Genomic DNA, 19,219 nt, shown 5'->3' with positions numbered 1-19,219 from the left:
ACAACTAAAAAAATATTTTAAAAAAAGGGTTGGGGAGGTAACTCAGTATTAAAGTGCCCCTGGGTTCAATCCCCAGTACCAAAAACTGAGTGAATGAATGAATGAATGATAAAAACTAAAATTCATAAAGCTAAAACCAACAGAACCAAAGGAGAAAACAGACAAATCCCCAATCATACTTAGAGAGTTTAACATCCTTGTCTCACTAATGAGAGAAAAATAAAGTGTCAATAAGGTTGTAAAATCTGAACATCGTCAACTGCATTGACTTAATTGACATTTATAAAAGTCTGTACCCAACAACTGCAGAGTATAATTTTTTTTTCAAATGGACAGGAAATGCTCACCAAGATAGACCATGTCCTAGGCCATCAAATGAGTCTCAAAATATTTCAAAAGATTGAAATTGTATAGAACATGCTCTCTGGCCACCACTGAGTTAAATCAGAAACCCGTAACAAAATAATATCTAGAAAGCTCCCAAATACAGGCAAAGTAAGCAACATATTTCTAGATATTCCATGGTTCAGAGCACAAAAAATTTCAAGCTTCGCAGTAATTAAAACACAACCTATCAAAATTTGTGGGATGTGGTAAAAGTAACTCACAATGAAATTTATAGCTTTAAATATCTATATTAGGGGCTGGGGATATAGCTCAATTCGTAGAGTGCTTGCCTTGCAAGTACAAGGCCCTGGGCTTAAAAAAAAAAAAAAAAAGCACCTAATTTTTTATCTAATTTTTTTTTAAATCTAAGTTTCTATCTTAAGCTGGAAAGGAAGTACAAATTAAGCCAAAGGTAATTAGAACAAAAAAATAATAAAGATAATTATGTTAGCTTTGTGCTGCTGCTGTGATCAAAATACCCAACCAGGACAGCTTAGAGGAAGGAAAGTTTATTTTGACTCATGGTTTCAGAGATTTAGTCCACGGTCGGCAGACTCCATCCATTGCTCTGGGCCCAAGGTGAGGCAGAGCATCATGAAAGGGACAGACACAGTTTAAAGGAATGATCATAGCTTCCAGGGGAAAAAAAGGCAAAAGAGAATAGAGAAGCACCCTCCGTCCATTAGGTGGTGCAGGAAAAAACAAGAAAAAGAGGCAGAAACCTGTAAAACAGCAACAGCAACAAAGAACCCTAAAATTCAGAAATAAAGAGGAGAGCTCACTCTTCCCCCAGCAGCAAGACAAAACCCCGCTAAGTCCTCATACTTTACAGATGAAAGAGGATGCTGTTAAGCTAGGAATATTATCAGATACCCAGTAACATCCAAATGGACTCAACTTCATGTATACAGAGCTACCATAGAAAGTCAGGAGTAGCCAGTCAGAAGGGCAGTTATCAAAAATACAAGCAACAGTAAGTGTTGGCAAGGATATGAGGAAAACGTACACTCATATATTGGTGGTGGGACTGCAGATTAGTGCAACCACTCTGGAAAGCAGTGTGGAGATTCCTCTGCTAACTTGGAATGGAACCACCATTTGACTCAGTTATCCCACTCTTCAATTTATACCCAAAGAACTTAAAATCAACATAGTACAGTGATGCAGTCACATCAATGTTTATAGCAGCTCGGTTCACAATAGCTAAACTATGAAACCAACTGAGATGCCCTTCAACAGAGAGATGAGTGTATAAAGAAATTGTGGTATATATTCACAGTCGAATATTACTCAGCCTTAAAGAAGAATGAAATGATGGCATCTGCCAGTAAATGAATGGAGCTGGAGAATTTGCTAAGTGAAACAGCCAGTCCCCAAAAACCAAAGCCAAATGCTTTCTCTGATATGCAAATGCTAATTCACAACAAGTGAGGGTGAGCTGTGGAAGAATAGAGGTACTTTGGATTAGACAGGGGAGTGAAGGGAGGGAAGGGGCATGGAAGTAGCAATGGTAGTAGAATGAATTGAACGTTATCACCCTATGTGTATATGTGATTACGCACGCAATGTGTGTAACTCTACCTCATATACAACCAGAAGAATGAGAAGTTGCACTCCATTTACGTAAGATGTGTCAAAAGGCATTCTACTGTCATGTGTAACTAATTAGAACAAATTTAAAAACATTAAAAAAGGAGAAGTTTCCCACAGATCAACAGAGCTATAACTCCTCCTCTGAAGACCAACTGTGAAGTAGAAAAAGATTGTAAGTCAGCCCTTAACCTGTCTCCATCCATTTTCCATAGTTATCACAGAACACCTAAGACTGGGTAATTTTTAAAGAAACGGGTTGATTAGCTCTCAGTCTGGAGACAGGGAAGTTCAAGGGTGGTGGCTTCTTCTCGTGAGAGCATCTTGCTGTGTCACAGCGTGGTAGATTTGGTGTCTGTGTAAAGGTGGGGAGCAGGGACATGCTGGAGGGCGGGAGGGGACCAAGACACCCATTCACTTGATCCCAGCCTGCTCTCAAGAAAACCTCTCCATTCTCAAGAGCACTAATCGCGTCTTCCCGAGAAAGACACTAATCCCTCTCACTGACTCCATCACTGCTCTGCCCCCCAAACCACTGTTCCACCAGATTTCAACATGAGGTTTGTCAAGGTCAAACCACATTCAAACCTTAGCACCCACCGGACTGACGGAACTCAACTAGGAATCTGAGGATCTGGAGGGTAACTTAAACCAGAAATTCAAAACTTCCAAGTGATGGGGGTTGGGGGAGGGCAGAGTGGAAGGTGGACAGGAAGAAATCAAAAGAGGAGTTCATTGAACTTGGGTGGGGGGATGAAAAAAGAAAGAAAAGACAAAATTATCTTGGGCATGAAGAAAAAAATGACAAGGTGTCCCCTGGAAAATAGTCTTGGTAAGGAACATTGAAAGAAAAATAGCATAATGCAAGAGTTTTTTTTTTTTTTTTTTTTTAAAGTAGAAATGGACTACAGGCAAAGAAATAACATTTATATCATCAGAAAAATAAATAAAAGGGTGAAAAATCAATAAAACGGTGGCACAGAGGTGATGTGTAAGACTCTGTTCCAAGGAAGAATTTCAGAAACGAAGAGCTGAGTCTCCACATCAAAAGAGCTCCTCAGATGTCACGAGAGATTAACCCAGAAGGCTGAACTCACAGACGTTCTGTTAAAGCCCTTAGCCTTGAAAGGCAAAATCCTCAGTCAGCAGGCAGAAGAGACCCAATAACTTCTAAAAGCAGAAGGAGAAGACTGGCATCCCACATTTCAAAACTGATTCACCCAATGCAAGCAGGGCCACACGGGAGCTGCACTTTGATCTTAGAGTCCCCAAAAGAAAACACAGATCGAAGCTTTAATATCCAGCCTTGATTTCCCACCCCCAACATCAAAGTCACAGAAATCCATTCTTGATGTTAAAGAACATGGGAGCTCTGTGCCCATCAGTCCTCGAGGGAAATCTAGTACGGGTGACTTTGAGCCAACCTAACAGTGACCAAAAGAACGTCAGATAAGAGATGTACAAGGAGCGCTTAAAGATGCTTAACTGGGGCTGGGGAGATAGCTCAGTTGGTAGAGTGCTTGCCTTGCAGGCACACAGCCCTGGGTTCAATCCCCAGCACCGCAAAAAAAAAAAAAAAAAAAAAAGCTTAATTGTTGCTGAGGAAGTAGCTCAGTGATACAATATGTGCTTCGTGTGTGCAAGGCATGGGGTTTCATCCCCAGCAACAATAAATAATAATAATAGATTGCTATGTGTCACACATGTATATGTGTGTGTGTCTAAGACTAAAAGCAATGTAGAAAGAGCGAACTAATGTACAAATTCTATATATTATCTGTCACAAAGTAGAAATAATTCAACTAACATATGGAAAGAAAGGGGAAGAAAAAGAAAAAGGTTGAAAAAAAACTTGTATAGGCAATAACTATGTTAAAGAATATGGGTGGGGAGAAACCTGGGAAAGCTGAAGTAATAAAGGTTCAACTAGGAAAACAAGGGCTTAACTGCATTTTAAAAATTTATAAGTATAAAAATAATCACTGGAACACAGCCTTCCTGAATGCAAAAAAAAAAAAAAAAAATTCTACATAACAACAATGCATAAGTCATTGAAAAAGTAACAAGTATTTAAAAAAAAAAAACCCATGTAACTAGAAAAATGACTCAAAATGGGCAGTTAAGGCCAAACATACCAATCATATCAATAAATGTGCGTAGGCTTAACTTACCTGTTAAAAGGAAAAGATTTTTGACTAGACTCACAAAACTAGATCCAAGTCTCTCCTGCACAGAAGAGTCACACCTAAAGCAAAGTTGAGTCACAGAGGCTGAACATAAAGGGACAGACAGCAGACAGCAGTAACAATGCTAAGATCAGAGCAGGATCCACACCCAAAGGTGTTATGCATCACAAATAGGGACACTTGTGCGTTCCAGTATATAACACACCATGGAAGATAAGCACCAACTAACACAGCGTAGCCTGCGTGAGGCAGAAACTGCAGATGCAAGGAGATGTTGCTAGAAACAGAAAGCACACCATACGAAGCCCGTTCCAGCTTAGAATGGAAAGTAAACTGACTTTCCTCCTCAAAACACACACAAAAAAACAAATGAACAAAGTGAACCATGAAAAAGCACGCGGAAGTGAAGAGTAAAAAGAAAAGCAGAAATTGGTGAAATTGGAATAGAAAAAGCATCCAATTAATAATTAAAATCCTGGTTTAAAAAAGCAAATAGACAAGTCACCATTCAATCAAGATTTTTTAAAAAGGGTCGGGCATGGTGGTGCACGCTGTGATCTCGGCAACTTAGCTAGGCCCTGAGCAACTCAGGGAGACACTGTCTCTAAAATAAAATATTAAAAGAAGGGCTGGGGATGTGGCTCAGTGGTTAAGCACCCCTGGGTTCAATCCTGGGTACCAGAAGAAAAAAAAAAAGGCATCAGCCTAGTCTCAATTGCACAGAGTGACGGGGAGATGATTTACTTGGTTTGAGTGGGAATCAGGCAGAGCAGGCACCCTCAACCCCCGCTGGGTTAAAATACTGATGGGATGAGGGACTGACCCCATCAGCCGCTTTCTCTGTCTCTCTTTCTTCCCAGGTCCCGGCCTGGCCTTTATCGCCTACCCAAAGGCTGTCACCATGATGCCTCTTTCCCCGCTGTGGGCTACCCTGTTCTTCATGATGCTCATATTTTTGGGCCTGGACAGCCAGGTAAGCAGCCCAGAGGGCCAGGGGCCAGGGGCCAGGGAGGCCAGTCACTCTTCTTAGGAACAGCTCTGGTCCTAGCCACCACCTCTCCTGGTAACTCAGAGTCCCACATGTCCTGACCAAATATCCGAGGACACCAGAGCCCAGGGAGGCACCTCTTCCTTCCTCCCTCTGTGTTGGGGTCACCATGACACAGGCCATGTGACCACTTGGTTCTCGGCGCCACCCCCAGCCCATGCCTACCTCTGTGCTCAGAGGTCCCTGTAGGCTCCTCCCCGGCCCTTGATCCACGTGGATGCCTACTGCTTACCTCCATGCAGATGTCTAGTTAGATCTAGCAGTTTCCAGAGAGCTCACCTCTTCTCCCACGCTGTGCCCAACCTCTCCCCCTCCATGCCTGCCCTAATCTTCCCCAAGGATTCCTAGCCTGAATCCTGTGGCCCCCACTAGCTCAGCAGACCCAGAAATCTTCCTGCTGCTCCCAGAGCCCAGGAGAACTTCCTTCAGCCAAGGCAGTAACCCAGCCATCCTGCTGGGGACCCTTGGCAAGTGGGTGCTGTTCTGGGTGGGAGGCTGTACAGGCAAGATGCTCAGTTTTAACAAGATTATACAACTCCCCGCCGAGCCTCCTGGGCTAAGGGGAAACACTCCCCCAGCCCAGCCTGTCCAGGACAGTGCCCAGGGTGGCCTGGCGGATGCTGCCCCAACTGTGCTTTGTACAAGTCACTTAGCACCCAAGCCCCACCCTCCAGATGTCTGTCAACCCAGCCAAGTCCAATTTCTCCCCCAGAGCTGCTCCTCAGAAACTGCTAAGCCGAGCCACTGAAGCACCGGGTGCTTCAGCTGATAATCTTTTCATTGTCATGGGCAGAAGCCTCTGAGGGATCAGGGATCAGCAGCTGGGGCATGACAGGACAGGCTGCCTGGCAGAGGAGGCAGGGCTGGGGCCACTTGCTGTGGCTGCGCTTGCTGTGTGCCTGGGCTGTTTTCAGTTCATGGGCACAGCAGTCACATAGGCCAGAGACCCCTTTTGTTGTCCCCACTATACAGAAAGATCCAAGTCTCCAAGATGCTGAGTGACTGGTCAGGATGTAGACCCGAGTCTGTCTGCCCCTTAGCTATACGCTCCAATGTCTCTTCCTCTCCCTCTTTGGATAAACCATCTTCCTTGAATCCCCTCTCCCTCCCGGGACCCTGGAGAAAGCATGAGCAATGCCAGCCTTTACTGTGGAGGCTGAATCTGGGCCAGGGCTGGATTGGAGTCCCACTGACAGAACTCTCACCAGCTGCGTGTCTTTAGGATGATCACTTCACCTCTCTGTGCCTCATTCCTTTGGTCTGCACAGTAAGGATGGAGATATCTTTCCTGAGAAGGTAGAAGTGAATCATAAAGGATTTAAGGGAAGGTGCCCATCAGAAAAGAAAATTTGTTTTTGCTTCTTCTCCAGGAAAGGGCTCATGCAGGAGATCTGCCCCCAGTGCCCTGAGAACCCAGAGGAGGGGGTGGGTATGGTGTTGGGGTATTCAGTGTGGGTATTGATGGGCAAGAGGGAGTTGGACTGGGACTGCTTGCCTAATTGTGTTCAGCACTTGGGATTCAGATTCTTAGTGGCTCAAGTTCAGCCATCAGTGCCTGTGCAGTCTGGCCAGAGCCAGCAGAAACACAAGAGCTGGTTGTTGTCTCGCCTCTGATTGTCTTCCACCTAGCAGAGGGATGCTCGCCTGCCAGAACCAGAGGGCAGGGAACTACCACAGTCCTGGAGATGACAGAGCCTGATCAGAGCCTGCCTCCAGCAAAGCCCTGAGCTCCCAGGACAATGACAGAGAGGGACTCCTGCCTTACCTCAAGGGCCGGGACCAGATCTCATTTAAATCATTAACTCCAAAAAAGGGGCCAGCACCTAGACCCAGGACAAAACTCTGCATGCTGAGCCACCTTGGGCAGGTTCCTTCCCCTCTCTGAGCAACTTTGACCCTGTGTGTTAAGGGGGCATGTGGGGTCTCTATTAGTGCTGGGATTGCTGTCATAGTTCCCAGGCCCTCCACCAGGAGAATGAGTGTGGATGGGAACACAGGTTGGGCTGGGTAGATAGGAAGCCCAGGGTTTAAATCTCTACGACACTGACCCAGAGCCAGAACCACCAGGAACGGCCTTTTTCCTGGGTTTCACGCCATCGTATCTCCCCACCCCATCCAGTTTGTGTGTGTGGAAAGCCTGGTGACGGCTGTGGTGGACATGTACCCCAAGGTCTTCCGGAGGGGCTATCGTCGGGAGCTGCTCATCCTGGCCCTGTCAGTCATCTCCTATTTTCTGGGCCTGGTAATGCTGACGGAGGTGAGTGACATAGGTAGCAGCCTGCAGATGCTGAGCGCCTGGGCTGTGGGGCTGGCAGATCCGACACCACCTTCCTCCTCTGGCTCCGACCAGCTGCAGGAGCCTGGGCGGGTCTAGAACCTTCTCTGCCACTCAGTTTTCTCCTCTTCCCGATGGGTCATTGTGAGGACAGAATGCAAGTTCTCGCTGGGTCCTTGCCACAAAGTCTGCGCTTGGCTTACAGTAGCTGCCGTTGCTGACAAATGAGAGTGAAGCCACGGGGTTGGGGGGCCGTTGGGCTTCGCCAGCGTTTTCGAGCGTGCAGATGCCTGGGTCATTTCTGGGTAAAGGGAGCAGCGTCAGCTGCTAGTGCCTAAACCGGTTGCCTCTCCTGGGACTCAAGTTCAAAGCAGGCTTTTTGGGGGGTTGGGAGGCGGGGGACATGTTGCTGAGAATTGGGGGTTAGGGGACACGTCACTGAGAATAGGCATCTGTGATATTGGGCACCTTCGGGCCCCACATGTTCCAGCCTCAGTTCTGTGTGTGGCCCCGTCTTAGCCAGCTTTTCCGTTGCCGTGACCAAAGTACCCAGCAAGAACAACTTAGAGGTGGAAAAGTTTACTGGGGGCTTATGGTTGCAGAGGCTCAGTCCATAGGCAGCCAGCTCCATTTGCTCTGGGCCCAAGGTGAAGCAGTGCATCATGGCAGAAGGGCGTGGTGGAGGAAAGCTGCTCAGCTTGTGGCGGGTTCAGGAAGCAGAGAGAGAGAGAGAGAGAGGAAAGGGGAAGATGCACCTTGCTGGGGCACCTCCCAAGTGACCTACCTCCCCCAGCCCCACCCCACCTGCCTACAGTTAGCACCCAGTCAGTCCATTCAAACCAGGATGGTCCAGTGAGGTCAGTCTTGTGATCTAATCATTTCACCTCTGAATACTCCTGCATTCACAGGAGCTTTTGGTGGGGGCACCTCACATTCAAAGCAGAACAGTCCCTAGTGTGGCTCTGGCTGGGCCTGCAGGCAGTTAAGGGGGCTCTCCACAGCCCCACCAAACCAAGACTGTCCTGCAAAACCATGCTTCTCCCCCCTCCTGCAGCCATCCTGGCAGAAACTTCCTCAAGAACCTTGGGAGGGTGAGATTAGGTGTCTTTCTCCCCACATGCACAAAAGATAAATTAATTAAAAAAAAAAGAACGTTGCTGAGAGACAAAAAGAGATTTTGTAAGAAAGGAAGGAGGGAACTTGGCATCAATCAAAGCAGCTGATGTGAAACTGGGGTCAGCCTAGAAAGCAAAGCCCACAGGCGGGGCGGATGGTTGGCTCCTTGATGAACCTCCTCCTCTTCCACTTCCAGCTCACACCTCCTCTCCGCAGGGATACCGCCTCTGCCTCTGCCTCTTTTCTCTGTCATGCCCCCACCTTCCAGCAGGTTGTTCCTCCCTCCCACATTACCACCACCCCTCGTCCTGATCCGCCCACCTCCCCATCCGGTCCCAGGGGTCTGTGAGAACCAGAGCTGACCCTTATCCAGGTTTGTGCCCCCCCAGAGCCAACTCAGGGCCTGGCCCCAGGCTGGGGGTGCTCAGTGTGGAGTGGCTGGTATTATTACTGCTCCTGGTCATGGACATGGTAATGAGAGTGATAATCAGCACCTGAATAAGCGAAGGGACGGGTGCAGCGTTTCCTGGTCCCTCTCACCTCTCCCCACACAGGGTACCAGGCACTGCAGTGAGCAGAGCCTCATGAAGCACCAATTAATCACGCAAAGCAGAGTCTCTTGTCACACGCAAATCGGGGGGTTAACCCGATGCCGTGAAAGGGCCAACCAGGACGGGGTGACCAGAAGAGCAAGTGCTGGCTCGGTTGTCGCTGCCTTGGAAACCTGCCTTCCTCCCAGTTGCCCCCAATTCACAGAGCCTCTCCCTTGCCTTGGGTCTGCCCACCGGGTGCCTCAAGACCTCCAGGGGCCATCAGGAAACCAGTGCTGCGGCCAGCTGCAAGGCAGATGCTCTGGCTTCACACGCCAACCTTCTGCCTCCACGGGGACCATATCTGTGGGCGACTGCACCAGGGAATTTCTTAAATTGCCAAATGGGCCGTGTCCACTGCTGCCTTCGCAGTAATTGCTGACGGATCTTCTCCCTCATTTAAATACATTTAAAACTCAGCTCTAGGGAAAATAGAGGCCAGTGGTTTTATCATCCTCCCAGGAAGTGTGGAGGGTGGGTAGGCTCTGGGCTCTGCTTGGGTGTACTTCCAGCCCCTTCAGAGAGCCAGCTGATGACCCAAAGCAGGGATTCTCACCATTCTGTGCCTCAGTCTCCCCTAGTAATCGCTGGGGATAACAACAGTGCCTAATTCGTAAGAATGTCAGGAAGGACCAACAAGTGGATTAAGACACAGGAATCAGCCAGGTGTGGTGGCACATGCCTGTCAACCCAGCCACTCAAGAAGCTGAGGCAGGAAGATCCCAAGTTGGAGGCCAGCCTTAGCAACTTAGCAAGACCCTGTCTCAAAATAAAAAGTCATATGGGCTGGGGATGTGGCTCAGTGGTTAAGTGTCCCCAATAATAAAAGACTGAAAAAAAAAAAAAAAAAAAGAAGAAGAAAAAGAAAAGAAAGAAAAGGAACAGCCTGGTACTGCTGAGCATGACGGGAACATGTTCTGAGAAATCTGTCATCAGGCAATTACATTGTTGTAGGGACATTATAGAGTCACAATGTCACCAGGCAATACAATCTTAGGAGACTGTCATATATGCAGTTGATTAAGAAATATCATCAGTTGAGACTTGACTGTACTTGATAAACCCTTAAAAAGTTTCCTTGTTCTATTTGGTTGTTTTCTTTTGATTTTGTTTTGGTACCAGGAATGGAACCCAGAAGTTTTTGTTTGTTTGTTTGTTTGTTTATTTGTTTTTACCACTGAGCCACATCCCCAGCCCTTTTTACGTTTTATTATGAGACAGGGTCTTGCTTAAGTTGTCGAGGCCCTCGCTGAGTTGCGAAGGCTGGCTCTGAACTCCCAATCCTCCTGCCTCAGTCTCTCCAGCCGCTGGAAACCTTCTGTTTTTCACGGATAATGTGCATGGAAGGAGAGCAGTTTAGGAAGGTGATCTTAATTTTAACTGAGAAAACCAAACCCACCACTAGCCTTAGGGGTGCCTCAGACCTGTTTCTGTCACCCACAGACCCTAATCTGCTCTGTGGTGGTTATACATGGGAGACCTCAGATCACATACAGCCCAGAGTTTTGTGTCCCCCTTGACACATTCTTTAAAACGTGAAGAAGTCACCAATGAGAGAAAAAATTCCCTTGAAAATCCCCAAAATGGTATCTCCTAAAAATCTGCAGATCTACTGTCCTATTGCAACTACACACCCCCCTCAACAACCATCCCCCAGAGCTTTGTGGCCAGATGGGGTCTGTGATCTCCAGTTAGCCATGTTCCCCACCATTCCCCTATGCCCTTCCTCCCATATACTTTAAATCATCTCTAGTTGATGTATTACACCTACTACAATGTCAATGCTGGGAAAATAGTTGTTATTTAAGGAATAATGACAAACGAGGAAAAAAAAAGTCTGTCCATGTTCAGTCCAGATGTAGTTTGTTTGTTTGTTTGTTTGTTTGTTTTCCAAATTATTTTACCCTGAGGTTTGTTGAATCTGGATGCAGAACCCGTGGATGCAGAGAGCCAGCTATCTATTTCTGAGGCAGCCTATTCATCCCCTTCATCCCGCAAAGACTGACTGTGCACCTCATATGTGCCAATCTCTGGGGCACAGCTCAGGACACACCAGAGTCCCTGCCCCACAGACCCACACTCTGCATGATTCAACACACATTTGTCAGTGACCTACTGTGCTCCAGGCCCCATCTCAGGGGCTGGAGCCATGAAGAGGACCAGTGTGTGGGACCAGGCCAGCAGGAGCTGAGAGCTCACAGAGCAGCTAATGGGGAAGTACTTTTTGTTTTGTGACTGTAAATCCATAAAACATGTTTCAGAGGCCCAAAGAAGGAATGAGGTTCGGAGGGGTTCTTAGAGGAGGTTACATTTGATCTGAGCTTTAAAGGGACTTTCTAAGTGAAAGACAAGGCTGTCCCTTGCTCTGTCCAAGGGGAAGAGAGGCGGACAGCAGCCCTGACTTTAGGGAGCCCGAGGGTGATTTTAAACTATAGAACGACATTGGTGGAAAGGTTCCTCAGAAAGCTGGTACACAAAAGCATTGGAAAGGGTGAGACTGGAGGCAGGGAGGCTGTTCAGGAGGCTGTTAGAACTATCCAGGGAGAGGTGCTAAAGCTGCCCAACCTGACTCTGATTTTCTGTTGTTGTTGTTGTTGTTGTTGTTGTTTTTGGCCCTCAGGCAGCTGGGAATGGAGGGACTGAGGCAAGACAAACCCCCCACAGTCCCAGCAACTCACAGAGGACGGGCTTTGGGGACGTACAGGTGCAGAGGGCACAGTGTTCAGGGATAAGCAGACTCCCAGCCAGTGGTAGCCGCAGAGCTGTGGAGAGGAGTGGACCTGCCAGAGGCCCGCTGGCTGACCCTGCTCTCTGGCATGTCTGTCCCCACACCTGCAGGGAGGCATGTACATCTTCCAGCTGTTTGACTCCTACGCTGCCAGCGGGATGTGCCTCCTCTTCGTGGCCATCTTCGAGTGTGTCTGCATCGGCTGGGTGTATGGTGAGTGGACTGGAACTGTGCCCACCCCAGCTACCTGCCTCCACCGGGGTCCTGGCTGGCTCTGGCCAGTCCTGGTCTGCGTCTGCCTCTTCCCCTTTTCCCTTCTGGGACGCCTTGGCCCCTTCCCACTGTGGGAGACCTTCCCGCTTTTACATACCTGCAGCACAGGGAGGGGCTCAGGACCCAGGCACTTGACCTTGGGCCAATCCTTCTTCCCTGAACCTCAATTTCCCCCTCTGTGAAATGGAGCTACCATAACCCTATCTCTGAGTAGGAGACAGTATCGGCAAAATATCCTGAATGGTATGCCTGGCCCTCAATTGACACCTGCCTTCTGGTCCTTCTGTTCCCCAAATCAAACCTAGGTGTAGGTTGCCAGGCTCAGGGTGAGGTGGAGTGTGGCAGGAAGTAGTCACCTCTGCTCATTACAGCCCAGCCACGCCTTTAGGACCTGCCCCCTGCCCTTGCAGGTCAGCACCCATTGCGGAGGGCTCACCTTCTGAGCCTTTCTTCAGAATCTCCTCGCTATTTTCTGCACCTGGCTGCCTAAGCCAGGAGAGCCCTTCTCCAATCAGCCATCCGGAATCCCTCCTACTCACAACTTACTCTGAAACCTTGCCCACATGGGTCCACGTGGATCACTGTAATGCAACACCTGAGTCAGGCTCCTTGGGAAGTAAGAGCTGAGTTCATTTTGGCTCATGGTTCAGGATCTACTGCTCTCATGAGTGAGGGCTGCACAGTGTCAGGAATGCATGTCAGGGCAAGGTGTTGCATCCCAAACCAGGAAGCAGGGAGAGAGGTCAGGCCCAGTCCCACAGTCCCTTTGGGGGGAACACCTCCCAGTGACCTATGGGCCTCCCATAAGATCCCACCTCTGACAGGTCCATCCCTACTCCCAATAGCAAGGCCCTAAGGACCCAACCTTTACATAGGTAATTTTGGGGGACATTGGACATCCACATCCTACCACTCTGCTAGGTTTTCTGTGTTCAATAAGGTCCCTGCTGCAATTTCTCCATCTCGGTGTCAGACAGAGTTTTGCCTTCAGGGCAAACACATCTCCCCAAGAAAGCAAACAAACAACAACAACAAAAAAAACACACCTAACCTCTCCTGTGTCTTGTACTTGGGTGCCCATCTGCTTTGTTCTGGACAGGAAGCAACCGATTCTATGATAACATAGAAGACATGATTGGCTACCGACCACTGTCGCTCATCAAATGGTGCTGGAAGGTCGTGACCCCTGGGATCTGCGCGGTAAGAACCCCACCAGGAGCTGCCTCCAGCCCCTCCAGTTACCCACCCACTGGGTCACCCTCTTTTCCACTTCGTAACCCTTCAACCTAGCCGAGACTGGGCTGAGAAGGCTCATGACCACCTGCATCCAAGCCGCCTGACCGCTTGGGCAGCTAGGGTCACAGGGCCAGGCTCTGGGCTTGGTGAGGCAGGGCCCAGCTCTGCCTGCCACCAGACTGGTAGGTGACCATGAGCAAGACTGTTCTTTCTTAACATGCAAGTACACGCAAGCTGGGTGCTGGGACCTGATCCCTGGGGACAGAGGATTATGTGAGCAAGAAGGTCTTGCTTTGTCATTAACAATGAAAGTGACAGAGGTGGGGATCACTGGGGCCCATGCTCTGTCTCTAAGACCAGACCACAGAGGGCTTCGATGAGACCATTTTTATTTAATTAAGGAAAAAAAAAAGCAGCCAAGCACAGTGGTGCACACTTGTAATCCCAGTGGCTCAGGAGGCTGAGGCAGGAGGATAGCAAATTTGAGACCAGCTCAGCAACTTAGCAAGGCCCTGAGCAAATCAGCAAGATCTTATCTCCAAAGAAAATATAAAAAAGGGACAGGGGATGTTTCTCAGTGGTTAAGCACTCCTGGGTTCAATCCCTGGTACCAAAAAAAAAAAAAAAAAAAAAAAGCTCATCACTCTTTACTCACTTCTTGGCTCTGGAAGTATTTCAAAACATCTTCACAGATGATCAAAGGTCTGAAGAACAGCTTTGAAACTAGCCCAAAGAAGTAGATAAGAAAAAATAAAAATTCCTAACTGGGTAGACATTAGGGAAGAGATAGACTCCTGGGGGTGGGTAGGGAATGTCCCAGCCCCAGTGACACCCCAGGATCTCTGGGAGTCTGGGACCCGGGATCCTGTTCTCTGTATGAGAGGTGACTGTGGGGTGGGCCTCCAGGTCCTTCTGCCCCACACTCACTGTGGACATAGGCAGGACCTGTCGTGGGTAAGCAAGGCTGAAGACCATCCCCAGGGACCCCTCTGTCTCTTTGCAGAGCATCTTCATCTTCTTCCTGGTCAAGTACAAGCCACTTAAGTACAACAATGTCTACACCTACCCTGCCTGGGGCTATGGCATCGGCTGGCTCATGGCCTTGTCCTCCATGCTCTGCATCCCGCTCTGGATCTTCATCAAGTTGTGGAAGACAGAGGGCACCCTGCCCGAGGTGAGACAGCTCCAGAGCAGAGTTAGGAAGGCTGCCCCCAGGGGCAGAGGGGGAGACAGGGAGGGCTGGTGAACAAGAGCAGAGCCCAGCACCTCTTTGGGTCTCAGCTTCCTCATCTGGACCACAGGCATGATGAAACTTGCTCCTACCTGTCACACAGGGAAGCCGTGGCATGCCTTCATCATTCCAGTTGTGTCGACCATGTCTTGGTGAGGCCCTGGGGGTGAGTCAGTTGTGGGCTCAACCTTAGTTTCCCCAGCTATAAAATGGAATAACAATAGCTCCTAACTTATAGAGCTGATGAGAATGCTAGGAGCCATTCAGGGAAAGCACCTAGACCAGGAACTGGACTTGGAGTAACCAAGTGTTAATGCTCACTCTTCTGTTAATTCTATTTATCCTGACATTTGGGAACACCTATTCTGCTATTCTGTGTCATCTCTACCTGCTGTATCTTCTGCTGTCCTCAGAGCAAACCAAGGCATCATTTTCTACAGTTAACAGGTAAAGGAGATGGAGACTCAGAGAAGTGAAGTCTCTTGCCTGAGATCCCACAGCCCAAAGTTAGCAGACCAATTTTTTAAAAATAGTCTAAAGTATATATTACAGAATTCATTTGTTTCAGATATACAGTTAAATATTACTTTAGTAACTTTCCACATACTAAATACAGTCATCACTCAAAATTAAAAACTATGAATCGTGCATTCACAGTTGAGCCCTGTTCCCACCTGACAACCACTAATCCACGCTCTCTATCTGTGGATTTGTCTGTTCTGGACACTTGCTATAAAGGAATCATACAGTGTATGGTCTTTTGTTAGCAGAATGTATTTTAAACAAGCCCATATTATCCCTTTACTCTCCTTCCTCACCTATGAGTGAGTCAGTCAGATGGTAAGTCACTTTCTGATTATTTGGCAGACCACAGAGTGTTTGCTTCATGCTACACACTGTCCTGTGTAGTTTACAAATACTGTCTTAATCCTGTGAGATGTAAATGCTTATCATCTATACAAATAGAAAACTAAAGCATAAAGAAGTAAAGCAACTTTTGCTGGGCACAGTGGTGCACACCTATAATCCCAGCAGCTCAGGAGGCTGAGGCAGGAGGATCATGCATTCAAAGCTAACCTCAGCAACTTAGCAAGGTGCTAAGCATCTCAAACAGACCCTGTCTCTAAATAAAATGCAAAAAAATAGCTGGGGATGTGGCTCAGTGGTTGAGTGCCCCTGGGTTCAATCTCTAGTACCAAACAACAACAAAACTAAAGCAACTTTCCACACAGACTCTGATAAATGGAGCCAGAACTAGAGTCTGTGTTCCTGAGCTTTGCTCCCTCAGCTTCTTTGAATGAACTCACTATGCTGCATTTCAGGGCTCCATCTCTGCCCCAGGGCCATATCAGAGAGATGGCAGAAGTTGACTTTTGTCTCCTAGCCCAACGATAGAGGGAGAACAGAGTAGGAAGTGTGTGTGATGAAACAAGTTCAAGCTCAGAGTCAGTGTCACCCAGTTCACCTGCTCACAGAGGGCCCTTGGGCACCCAGTCAAAAAGAGCAAGCCAGGAAGACAGGTCCTTAGCAAACCTGCTCATGCCCCAGAGCAAGTAAGGCTTCTAATTGCTTATAAGGAATGTTGAGTCAAAGGCAATTGGTTAATTCTGATCTGAGACCAAACATGTCCAGAAAGGAGCTGCCCTGGTGGCCTTAAAAGCTCACCCACTGACGAACTCCCAGATGACCTCTTGATGTTTGGAAATGCTTGGTGCTTCCTGCTAAATATCCAGAGATTGTCTCATACTTCATGTGTAAGAAAAGAGGGTACAGGCTGCTTTCCTGAGTTTCCTCCATCTCCCTGAACCTATCCTCTTCTGACCCAACCTAGACAACATGACTTATGAAAGAGCAAATTTGCCAGAGGTGGTCAAATCCAGCTTCCAGGCCTTTCTTACCTAGACAACTTGTGCCAGTTAATTCACCTTCCTGAGCCTCAGTTCTCACAAAATTCTGCTGACAGGAAGGCCCTGGAGGGAAAGTAGGGACAATAGGACCTGCCTTGGAGAACTGCTCTGAGGAAAGATCATACTAACAGAAGTAACATGTCAGTGCCATGACTGGTCACCTCCTCTGAGTCTCATGACAATGCTAGATGGCAGGTACTATTGTTATTCCCTTTTGCAGATGAGGAAACTGAGGCACAGAAAGGTTAAATTTCTTGTCCTTGTGCAGTGGTGTGACTGGGACACAAACTCAGGCTCCTGTGTCAGAGCCTGGGCTCTCAAGCCTGATCTAGGTCAAGAGCCTGACATGGTGCCTACACAGGAGGCACCTATTAATTAGCCCCAGTGCATCAGCCTTTTGATCCTGTCTAGACACTGTCGGTTCAGCTTCTGATGCCTGGAAGGGTCTGAAAGAGAGGGCAGAACCTTAACTTTGAATGAGTAACCTCCTCAGTGTTTTTGCAGCCCTCCTCGGGCATGGGTTTCTGATCAGAAAGAGCCTCCCAAATCCTGAACTTGTGTCTTTCCCTGAGAGAACCTGAGAAGTCCTGATGAAGTTGATGTGGAGTCTCATTCTAAGAGGCAGGAGATAGGGGATGATAGCCATCCAACTGTGTCCAACCTGCAAGACGGCGAGCATTGGGATTAGTGATCACATTTCTGCATTCAAGCAATGCCCTGAGGAGCACATTACACATTCTGTGCATTTCCCTGTATGATGGCAGCGTGATGGCATCCTTTTTGTGGAACGTGTGCTCATTTATCTGGCAGATATTGTCTCAATAGCATAGAGCAACAGATCTTCCAGGCAGGGCCCATTTCATAGATGAAGAAAATGTAACTCAGTTCACAGAGGTTAAGTGCAGTGACTGAGCAGCAATTCAAACTGTAGCTTCTAAGTCCCCCACTCCCAGTGGATCATGATTGTAACTCTCAAGTCTTGATCCCCTCTCATAGGCCACATAGGAAGGCACAGTCTTCTGCACATGCCATCAACTCCTTGCTCCTTAAAAGCTCACCCACTGGACACCCACTGACGAATTCCAGGGACAGGGACTTATGTTGTCCCCACTTCCAGAGGAGGAAACTGAGACCCACAGAGTCAATACATCATTCAGAACAGATCAGTATGTCAGATTCAGGGCCTGGACCTCAGTCTGATGACTCCACAGCCCTGAGGCATCCACCTATGCAGATAGGGAGAGACAGAGGCTGGAGCCCAGACCCCAGCAACCCCTCTCAGACCATTCTCCTCTCCAATCGTCTAGAAATTCCGGAAGTTGACAGTCCCCAGTGCGGATCTGAAAATGCGGGGCAAGCTTGGGGCAAGCCCACGGACGGTGACAGTTAATGACTGTGATGCCAAGCTCAAGGGTGACGGCACCATCGCCGCCATCACAGAGAAGGAGACGCACTTCTGAGCCACCTCCCGCCACCTCGACGCTTCTCCCTTCTTCTCTTTCCCCCATGTGTTAAAAAGAAAAAAAAAAAAAAAAAAGAATACCTGAAACACATACTTCTCCTAATGCTAGGGGCTTGCTCGTTTTGCACAGGATGTATTAACAAGTTAATTTCCAGCTGGCCACCGTACACTCTGGTTTAAAGTCAGATCCCCTGACTCGCCCCACTCCCCAGTGACTATGGAAGTATCCGCTATGAGATAATACTGTACAGTGACTAGCAAACCCTTCTTGCCCTCGGGTGGTTTTAATTAGTGTTTTCTAGGAATTAATGTATCATATTGTAAAACTTTTATACTTGGGCTGTGGGCAGGTGGGATGGGGAGTGAGGCCTGGCCTCCTCTGTTGGCCTTTGAACCCACCGGTCCACGTCTGCACTTGTCCCTGACCATAGGCAGCTGCCCCTCCTCTGTGCCCCCAGGGAGAGTTTTTCTTCCGAGCCTTTCCTTTTTCATGGACATGGGGTCTGCAGACTGCAAGGTCACCTGGCAGAGAAGGACTCCTGGGTTGTAGGACCCCTCTCTGCCCTGATATCTTGGGTACTACCTTCCCTTCCCTGGGCCTCAGTTTCCCCATCTCCCAAGTTGGGGAAGGAGCTAGAGCAGGTGATCTCTTTGCCTCACTTCCAGTGATATCAGCTTCTTCTGAAGACCCACAGCCATCTCTATCTTCCCTGCTGGACCCCAGCCCCACCTGCTTATTTAAAATCAGATGTATCACGGGACAATGTGCCGATGTGTATTTTCCCAAAAACTCTGGTTTTATCTCATCCCTATTCCCTGAAGACTGGCTGGTCCCCAGCAGGACTTCCTTCCTACTGGACCTCCTCATCTCCAAGTTGTCTGCTCTCACCCTCAGTTCTGTCCCTCCATCCCAGGCAGGACTACCTGGAGTGGCCATGGGGGCTGCTCTTCTGGGTCAGAAGGCAGCCATCTCTTCTCCTTACAGCTTCTCCAGCCAGAATCTGTGGTTTAAGCCCCTCCTACAGCCTCCCAGGGAGTCTTGGAGCCGGGTTTCAACCTAAGCCCCTCTGTGTCCCAGGCCACTCCCTCTTGCTGCCCCCATGCTTCCTATTCCAACTGTCCTGGAGAATCTTGTGTGGAGGTTTCTTCCCCACCCTTTATCCAGGAGCCATCCCATCTGCCTCTATCTT

The 19,219-nt window shown here is 48.3% G+C and overlaps 1 protein-coding gene across 2 annotated transcripts in view; it reads left to right on the top strand.

Annotated features, from left to right (window-relative positions):
* Positions 1–18,107, top strand: part of SLC6A11 (solute carrier family 6 member 11) — a 126,761-nt gene extending 108,654 nt beyond the window's left edge. Inside the window, exons 9-15 of one of the 2 annotated variants that reach the window (XM_079122170.1) lie at positions 5,024–5,136; positions 7,331–7,468; positions 12,031–12,133; positions 13,293–13,393; positions 14,433–14,603; positions 15,074–15,107; positions 17,875–18,107. In XM_079122170.1, coding sequence (XP_078978296.1) covers positions 5,024–5,136; positions 7,331–7,468; positions 12,031–12,133; positions 13,293–13,393; positions 14,433–14,603; positions 15,074–15,107; positions 17,875–17,957 — 743 coding nt within the window. In that variant the 3' untranslated portion in view covers positions 17,958–18,107. The remainder of the gene's footprint in view (positions 1–5,023; positions 5,137–7,330; positions 7,469–12,030; positions 12,134–13,292; positions 13,394–14,432; positions 14,604–15,073; positions 15,108–17,874) is intronic. The other variant, XM_079122169.1, reaches the window with a different exon arrangement.
* The last annotated feature ends 1,112 nt before the right edge of the window (positions 18,108–19,219 follow it).

Source organism: Sciurus vulgaris (genome assembly GCF_902686455.1).
Source record: "Sciurus vulgaris genome assembly, chromosome: 19".
NCBI lineage: Eukaryota > Metazoa > Chordata > Mammalia > Rodentia > Sciuridae > Sciurus > Sciurus vulgaris.
Note: the sequence above shows the minus strand (reverse complement) of the source record. Positions and strands in the feature narration are given on the sequence as shown.